Here is a 9457-nt window from a genome sequence, read left to right as displayed (position 1 = left end):
AGCCAGGGAGCCAGGGAGCCAGCATGAATGTAACACATTCAGCTCCAAAGCCAAATACATATTTACTTTTTACACTATATACAAATTCAAACAACGCCAATGAAGTTGCAAAAATTCAGAGGGCAAAACTCAAAAATATCTATTAGGTCGGGTCCTCCACTGTACATTACCAAACGATGTCATGAACTTAAAATCACTTTCTCGAACCAAATGACCAATCGATGGAACTCCCAGTCCCAGTTGCTGTCGAAGATCCAGAGTTTTCAGCATATTTGATAGGAACAATGAAAAAGGAAGATTTACCAGGGATGGTAAGCAGCAAAACGCCGAACATGAATTTGTGAGATAATCACAATAATCTGAAAATTAAGAGCTTGCACTTTCTGTGCAGTGATCAGATTTTGAATGATCCCTTGAAGTGTCCATGGCACACCAAACGCAGCTTCGCTTGAATTTTAAGGATCTTGGGACCAGAAAAGAATAAATTCGAGGTGACTTTATTTACTAGGATCCTTCTATCCTGCCCTTTCCATTTCTCTTTGACATCCTGGAGATCCTCCACATCCCTAGAAGGCTAAAAAGGCGATGCACTTACCATAAAGTTTGTGAGACAGTAGCTTGGACATGCTATCATAATGACCGTGGAGCAAAGTACACATTCACTGCAACAGCAAAGAAAGGTCAAGAACATTTAGCTTACTTGAAAAGGAACATCAATGCAGGAGGAAAAGAGCAGAAAAAAGATGCTGAAATGAAGTCCAGGAACAGCATAAAACCCACCCCACCGAAAAAATAATTAGGTGGAATATTCGAGAGTGTAGGCAGTACTGTGCAGCATTAACTTATGCAGGCAGAATGGTGTGATTTCATGAAATGAATGATATAGTCACCACTTTCAAAAGCAGAAGTATATCCTTTTGAACTCATGCAACGTTAATTGCTCTAGGAACAAATTCTAACCCTTGCTGGATTACTGCACGCACAAGACGATCAATTTTACTCCAAACAAAGTTTCTTGTTTCCCTGTTTCTGATGGACTAGTCAGTGGAGATGCTGAAAAAGCAGAGAATTTTCTGCCATTTGAGAACTCAAATCAGATGGTAAAGGCTGCAGCAATCCATTGTTCGACAAGTCTTCCAAGGATTTAATGTCTTGCTGCAATCGAGCCACATGTAGAATGGCATGATCAAGAACTAAAGGATCATCGGGGGGTTATGAAGAAGATTAAGCAAAGCCTGTTTATAAACTTGAGCAGACAATAATGGCCTTGCTACCTGCCGAGTTCTACAGAAAGTTGCCACCTTAATGACATGTTTACAGAGATTTCCCAGCTTAGACCAGGAACAATCACAAAGTGAAAATTCTGAACCAGGATTCCAAACTGTATACACCAAGCTTCTGTCTGTCTGTGATATGATCTTTGCAAAATGGAGATTTTGATCATCCAGTAGTACATCAACATCTGGAATGTGGAGAGCAAGATACCAAGCATTGGAGGAGAAATAATTTTCCCATAGATTCTCAAAATACCCTGTTTCTACATTGTACTGGTCTAGCCAGTATAACGAGTGAAATTCAGTAGTTAAAGTGTGGATTAGCCAATCGATTCTTGGCCAGAAATTAGCATAATTCTCCTTCAGAAGCCTGGACTTTAGTATTAGGTGATAGGATTCTATTGCAGCATGCAAGTCTGGAGTTGTTACAGGGAGTGACTTTATGCCATTAACCCACATATCTGCAGGACAGAACACAGAAACATAATTGATTCAGACAGTCTTGAGGATTGTGTATTTGTACAGTATTCGATATTAATGTTTCAGGAGCATGGTCAAATGCAATAATTGCTCACGTAACTGTTACCTGGCGGACATGAATAGACATATCTTTTGTTTGGACTGCGAAGTTTTAATTTTGGATTATTTGTCCCACTAGATTTGGCTCTTTTGAGTCACCTATGTAATAGTTCACTATCTATCTCAGGGTCAGGTTTGCTATTGGAATTGATTAATACTAAAGTTGGTAAGTTTTCAGTTTCCATTGGCGGCTCCTATATGTTGAAAATCACACATTGGTCAGATAAAGAAAGTTTGTGATGAAAAAGCTAACCGAAGGCCTCTTCTAATCTTTAAGGGCAAGAGCATATGTATCTTCAATATATACAAAATTAACCAACACTTGAAAATACCTATATTTGATAGCCAATGGCTCTTGACATAGTCTATGAAGCCACACTGATCAACAATATTTGCATGAACTCTTCAATGGCTTCTACAACACTAGGCCCACATCTTGCACTGTACAAAATCCCACCCATATGCCTGAACATCTCACGTTGCACCTCAATGTTGCTGCATTTCTTTTGAAGCTTTTTAATCCAAGCACGGCGAACATGCCAGGTGCATAATAGGATGCGACATTGAAAAGCCTCTCTGCAATAAGCATAACCCAACTCCAATTGCTTTTTAGACCCTCCTTCAAAAGAGAAGAAGAAGTTGAATGGAACTGAGAAGAACTGCAGTGATATCTTTACCTTATGATAGAAAAGTCAAAGGATGGATTATCCAACAACACGGCACTAGGCTTCCATCTGGCATCCCTGGTTCTTATTCTTTCACATAGCAACCCAATCCACTTATGTATGCCTTTATTAACTGAGGATGATGTGATAATCCAAGCAACTGGAATTGCATTTTGGGATGTATTGAAAACAAGTAAAGAACAAAGGGGAAACTGTCAAGGGCAGAGAGAAAAAGCATAAGGCATTTTGGTATCACTATACTATAAACCCTTAAAATTTATATATCATTATGCCGATGATTAATTTTATCACACCATAAACCAGTTTGTTGCCAATGATCTAGAATGTTAATAAAATATGTATCCCTTAAAAATGCATCTCCCTTTAGTGCCATCACAAATATTAAAAACGCATTGTTAAATTTACGGGAAAAAAAGAGCATTAAAAGACAAGATGCAGTACCTTAAGTTTCTTTGAGCCAAATGCTGAATGAAAAGAGATGAAACTATTATGTCCATAACGAAGCATTTGCTGCAACTGCCAATCAGTCTGTATTGCCAAGACAAAGGATTCTGAAACAGAGTTGTCTTGGAAGTAGAAAACGTGCTTCTGATGGCGTTGAACCCATATCCTTACACTGTATTCATCATTTTCCTGCAGTTCATGAGTAGAATTACGAATAATCCTTTCCATGTTGCGCACATCGTTTCGAGTGAGAAAATCATCACGGTTATGTGGTCCACCTTGCTTCTGCATCACCTCTGTGTGGTGCTGTATTATGTCATCCAATGATATTCCAACATAAAGCATAAACATCACTTTTTGACGTAACTCATCTGAAATTCGTGGGGCATACATAGCTCTTGTTCCTACAGCATTTCTGTCAAGCATCCCATGACAAGGTGACCCTGTTTTATCCACGTGTCTTCTTTGGTTATATATGATGAGGGCAAGCAGGGGTCGCATGTATAACCTCTTAACAGTAAAGTGGCATAGGCAGCCCCTCATCATGTGACGCCTTCCTGGCCTGCTCCCCTTTCCTGAAGCAGGTTGGTACTTGTGCCATCCCTAAAAGCTGATTGACTCTCTCGGTAGTCTTCAGGACCATAAGAACACCAATATCTAAAAATCAACAGGTATAATTATCTAGCTGATTACATAAAGCTTTGAATTTTCTAAAAAGGCTCGGAAGAAAATAGCATTTTGGATAACTTCAACAATGAACTTTTCTCCCCAGAATGAACTCTTATAAAAAAGTTAGACAACTAAGCTTTGAAAATATAATATATATATACATAATATATATATATATATATATTGATATGAGATATAGCCATCCGTCCAATAAATGGCTAAAATCCAGGAGAGACCAAAACTATCATCAAGCATATGTTAAATCAAGAGAGAGAGTCGCCACCCAGTGATTTTAGGTAAACGACATCTTACAGTGTGTATTCGAGATATCCATCAACCCTCGGTTTACTGATGCTCCCTTCAGATCTTTTTCTTCTTGATTCTATGCGGAAGTTAGCAGGGCATTCTGCATTGGAAGACTCTCCTTTAACAAAATCATCCACTCTGGCAAAAGGAATCAAAGCAATATCATCACCACCTTGGCGACCACCTTCTACTTTTACCCACTTTATATGAGCAGCAGAAAATTCAGGACAAGGAGGGTCTTGCACTGGAAGGTTTAGAATGTCCTCCATCTTGGCATCTGTAAATCAAAATAAACGTACAAAAATAAGGCATGTGGGTCTAATAAATTAGCATTACGAATGTTTCCATGGTAGTGCATTATATTTATGGACATCACAAGCACGACTGTCACATTCACATATGAGAAATGAAGATGCCTTTGATTTGTAATTAAGAAGCCTTTTATACTTATCAGGTGCAATGAGATGCTGAGGAGCACCGAACGAGTATATCACAGGCTAAAATGAGAAAGACCGAGAAAACATCTATGTCAAGTAGCCATAAAAGGTTTAAATATGCATAGGGTCACCAACACAAGCATACTTTCTTCCCTTGAATTTAGTTCTCAATAGTGGAACTCAATCTGACAATCATCAACATTTTCCGGGTGCACACAGTCCACTCAACCAAATTCATTGATCTAAAATTCCTAATCCAGGTGTATTAAAAACTGAAACTATTTTTCCCAGTCCACCCTTCAAACAGCCGACAAGATACTTAAAAAAGCTTCATGATAAAAGGTCAATATTTCTCATAAAAAAAAAAAAAACATAACTTTCTCTCGTTTTCCCTCGAGCGAAAGCGGTTCGCCAGATTGAGGATTCAGAGATTTTTCTTTTTGGAAGAGAGAAATGAAGAATGAGTTGCTGGAGTGAGGAGGCGCACTAGATGCTCACCGTTGACAAAAGTAAGTCTATCTCCGACCACCGACCCCTATTCGTCGACGCTAGCTACGAGACTGAAATCACAACACTAAACGAACAGCAACCTCCAGTACCTGGTCAAAGTTGAGCTACCAAATGTCATGAGGCTAGTTAACATTGGGCTGAATTTCTTTAGGCGCTCTAGCCCAACCATACCTGTTCACCATGCTTCATAGTTATTGAAAAAAATAAGAGTTAAAAAGATATACTATCTTCATTTAAAAATATAAAATATTTTTAAACATATAATTTTTAAAAAAATATTTTTAATTTTTTAAAGTATAATTATTATTTTTTTTAAAAGTCTTCCTGTTAATAATAATTTTATATTTATTATAAGGTGTTTAATAAAATAAATATGAAAAGATAGAGTTAGTTGAAAAGTAAGTAACAATTTTATTGAGGGTGAAATTTAATTAAAAGTATTTTATATTTTCTATGGAGGGAATAATAATTATAAAAACAAGACTAATATCCTATTTATAGTTTTATTTTTTCTTTTTGGCGCTATCTTCTTTCTATCATTGTGTTTATCAAATCTGGTTCGTCATATGGATCCAAAAAAATATACTCCTTTTGTTTAAAATATAAGTATTTTTTTAAGAGTTTAATGTTAAAAAATATAAGACATTTTTAGTTTTTTCATATGTAATTATTGCCTTTTTTCAAAAGTGTCCCTATTGATAATGACTTTATATTTATTGTAAGGTATTTAATAGAAATAAATAAAAAAAGATAAGATTAGTTAAAAAAAGGAAGTAACTACTTTATTGGAGTGAGATTCAATTAAAAATATCTTATATTTTTAAACGGAGGGAATAGTTGAAATAAAACAACATCAACATCAACATCACAAATTAGTAATACCAGTAGCCTATATTATTATGTTTGGATGGATGGATTTAAATTAAAAATTAGATTTAAAATTTTATAGTTGAAATCTCACATTTAAAATTTATATATTCTAAATTTTTTTGTTAGATGATATAAAAAATTTTAAATCATAATATTAAAATTCTTTGTTTGGATCTTAAATAAAATTTCAAATTTTTAATTATATATTTAAATTTAAAGAAAACTCGAATGACATTAGAGATTCGATCCAAATAAGGGGGGCGGCCCGATCAAAATGACTCCGACTATCCAAACCCAGACAACGTAAGTGGTCTAGACTCAATAAGCTATGGCAGCCCAATCCAAACAATGCTTATGAATTAGCACAGGATGATTACAGTAGTTTGAGAGTTGTATATTTGACAAGGATGACTACACTAGATCATTTCCCAGTAACATCAGCATTTGGCACTAGATAATAATGGTGATCATAGACTAATTTCAGACTGCAATGACAGTCAGGTCATAGTTAGCGCTGATGGTTAGGCCCCAATTGATGTTAGCAGTGTAGCCCCAATCAACGTTGGCCGTTTGGTCCCGATCACAGTCGATGATCTAGTCCAAATTTTAATCATCGTCAGCAATCTAATGCTGATCAAAGCTGACCATCCGATCTTTGTTGGCTCACATGTTTGGTCTTGGTTATAATTATCGTTTATTCAAACTGCCAAAACCATATGAAGGGCACGTTTGGGTTTTCAATAACATTGTATAGCATAAACTTCAAATCATCCCTCATGAAAGCATAAACTGATGAATGCTTGTTTCAAGTGTGTGGATTTAATAGGAAAAAATTCGACATAAACAACCATTAATTAACTTTACCAGATGGTGTGTGAGGTGAAAAAAAGCTCTTTACAAACACTATTGCATCATATCATCCTCTCACATAATGTTGTCATTCATATCCATTCATGTCCATGGCAAATATATGGCAGGTTGATTGTAAAAGTTCATTCATGTCCCTTGCGCATGACTAGCCTATCTAACTTTATTATTTGTATCTCTTCTGAGCCTGTGCTAGAAGGTAAAGCCTAAAAGAAATTTACATAAAAAGTTTTGAAGGAAAAATTATAGCAGTTGAATGGTTCAAGAGATAAATTATATTAAAGGAAAAATTTTACTATTTTAATTACCATGATTAAGCATCACATACATCTTTCTCCAAATGATGCATGTCCATGGTTATTTGATCCTTTCAACTTTATGATTCAATCATACATGCTTAGAATGTGAGAAATATTTTGTTTTTCGTTGGAAAAGCATCAAATGATTTTCCAACAACCTCAATCCACTCACCAACTGATCTAGTCACATCCTTTTGTTAGAGAGATTGAATGGCTCTAAAATAAGCTAGATCCATCACGTTCAAATCAAGAGAATTAGGAGGCTGACAATACAATGAATGTCAAACCCCCTTCAGAAGCTGCTCTACAAAACTAATCACCATCTACATCAACATGGTATGGTGCATTATCTTGCCGTCTAAAAATAGTTTTTCCTGCATCTTTCTCTTGGCCATTTTTCCTTGACGGCGGGTAAAACTTCATTAATTAAGAACCTTCGGCTAACCTCGTCAGTGATAGAAGTAATTGGTTTCATTTCGAGTATCCCTGCTACTTTATTGACGCTTGTCCTTCTTGCTGGAACTTTAGCGACTAAAGGAAACACATGCCACTGTAGCTAAAAACATTACCTTCTTGACGTAGTTTTTGTTTTTGCATGTGCAGTGCGGCTCATTCTCGTTTCTGTGCAGATAGAAGTTTGTGCATTCTTGAGTCCCTTGAAACCATTTTTCATATACATGAACAACATTATACATAGATTTAAACATGGGATCATCATTTATGCTACTTTCTTTAAGCAAGGACAAGCAAAATCTAGGACAAGAAATCATGTTCCCCTCCTTCAAGAACGGCTTGAGTGCATTTGAATGTCACCGGAGCTCTCTTTCCTTAATAAACGGAACCAATGCTGTTGTGCTAATGTTCAAAGCATGTGCCAAATATTGATTAGTTTGCTGCTTTAATAATGGAACTTCACGAACCGTTGCAATGTCCACATGGACATTTTTCCTTCCACAATTTCTTGTTCTCCTATGACATATATCACCTGTTTCCCTCACTCGATTCCATATGCAACATATGACATGGATAGAGACGAAATATAATGAAGCCATGCATTTTGCAGTCCTCGGTTTAAGTTTTCCTCCTATACTTGTATGCAGGAGCACTTGACTAATGTCTGTTCGTTGTTTATTACTTAAACAGGCTCATTTTGTAGTTGGTTCTCTTTCCTATTCAACCATAGCATCTTCTGCAGCATAAAATGGACAAATAAAGAAATAACAAAAAACAAATATTATATATTCTCGACAAGACACCATGTAGATGGAAACCTGCATTGGTGATTGCATCCATTTTGTCCACAGAGAACTCGGTGTCCAAGTCAAAGTCCTCATCCTCTTATTGTTAAAATATAAGGTATTCGGGGTCGTCATTTACATACAATTGAGGGACGTTTAAATCTATACGCAAAGGTGCTCCATTCACAGCATTCAAATGCAGATGAGATGCTTTGTTTTCTTCCACAATAACACAGTCATCGGAGAGGCTCTGTTTTCTTCCACCAAAACAGAGGTCGTTGGAGATGTATCCATCAATAGAGAGGGAGGTTGATTCAAATCTATGTGAAGTGGCATCTCCTTCAAATCCCTGAGACACGAAAATTATGATGGGAGAATTTCCTAACATTACCAAGTTTAGAAGAGATGCATGCAGACACTGTATATGCATGTGAAACACTTAAAAAGAGACATTGCTGGTTTTCAAAATAAAAAACGCCCACCGCTTACTTATTGCCGCCAATCTTAAAATTTGGTTTTTGTTTTAATGTCACTTTCACAAATTTGGTTTTTTGTAATGTCACTTTCACCGAATGGTATAGCATGTGCATGACTTCACATAACGGGGATAGATGATTATAGGAGGGTATGGCGTGGCTTCACCGAATGGAGAGAGATGATCCGTTTTAATTAAGCACTAATTTTTAGGGATGGGACTAGTTGACTTTTTTAAAAAAAAAATGGATAGCATTATCAAATTAAAAAAAGAGTGAGATTAAATAAAAGGTATTTTAATTTAATTTTTTAATTTTTACATATAATTAAATTGTGTGATATAAATTTTTTTTATAAGTAGAAACGGAGGGAGTACATGGATCTTTCCAAATGAAAATATATAGCACAAATCTCGATTGTATTATTAACATTCAATTTCCATCCACCTAATTGCAAAGTACTAACTGGCTGCTAAAAAATTATTTCACAGGACCGGTGTAACACATCATTTATATGCAGGGAAAACTTATATACTTATATATTTAAAATATTTATTTTTAATTAAATTAAGACATGTGAATATTTTATATATTATTTATTTAATAACAAACTCTTGTTATCAATAATATTAACATATTAAAATTTACTTATCTTTATTTAGTTAGATAAATATATATTAAGCATAGAAAACTAAGTAAGAAGTGTTGTCATTATATATATTGTCCAATAAAAATACGTCACACATGTCAAATTCATTTAAGTTTATGCATAATGTATTATCCCTCTCCTTTATGTTATTTTAAA

General features: G+C 35.5%; 1 protein-coding gene across 5 annotated transcripts; it reads right to left on the bottom strand.

Annotated features, from left to right (window-relative positions):
* Positions 1–419: 419 nt before the first annotated feature.
* Positions 420–3564, bottom strand: LOC129299731 (uncharacterized). 5 transcript variants are annotated; one of them, XR_008590629.1, is made up of 6 exons: positions 3262–3564; positions 2981–3172; positions 2531–2730; positions 2186–2429; positions 781–1735; positions 425–662 (listed from the first exon to the last, which is right to left on the bottom strand). XR_008590629.1 is itself a non-coding variant. In XM_054938192.1 (5 exons), the coding sequence occupies exons 1-3, from the start codon at positions 3527–3529 to the stop codon at positions 2219–2221; spliced, it is 960 nt and encodes a 319-aa protein (XP_054794167.1). In that variant the 5' UTR covers positions 3530–3564; the 3' UTR covers positions 420–662; positions 961–1735; positions 2186–2218. The 5 variants fall into 5 exon arrangements, 3 of the variants coding, with proteins under 3 accessions (XP_054794167.1, XP_054794166.1, XP_054794165.1); XM_054938192.1 differs by having other exon boundaries at positions 420–662; positions 961–1735; positions 2981–3564; XM_054938191.1 differs by having other exon boundaries at positions 421–662; positions 786–1735; positions 2981–3564.
* Between the last annotated feature and the right edge of the window lie 5893 nt (positions 3565–9457).

This window comes from Prosopis cineraria, unplaced genomic scaffold, assembly GCF_029017545.1.
Source record: "Prosopis cineraria cultivar Desert tree isolate PC_DT_omini unplaced genomic scaffold, ASM2901754v1 PC1274, whole genome shotgun sequence".
Classification (NCBI taxonomy): domain Eukaryota; kingdom Viridiplantae; phylum Streptophyta; class Magnoliopsida; order Fabales; family Fabaceae; genus Prosopis; species Prosopis cineraria.
The sequence above is the reverse complement of the archived record's forward strand: the minus strand, read 5'-3'. Positions and strand labels throughout refer to the sequence as shown.

Coding starts and splice junctions, on each gene's coding strand:
- LOC129299731 (XM_054938192.1), bottom strand. CDS start 3,529: ATGATGAGGGGCTGCCTATGCCACTTTACTGTTAAGAGGTTATACATG. Junction 2,731..2,980: donor TTGGCTCAAAGAAACTTAAG/GTACTGCATCTT, acceptor TGCCCTTGACAG/TTTCCCCTTTGTTCTTTACT. Junction 2,430..2,530: donor TTTGACTTTTCTATCATAAG/GTAAAGATATCA, acceptor TGCTTATTGCAG/AGAGGCTTTTCAATGTCGCA.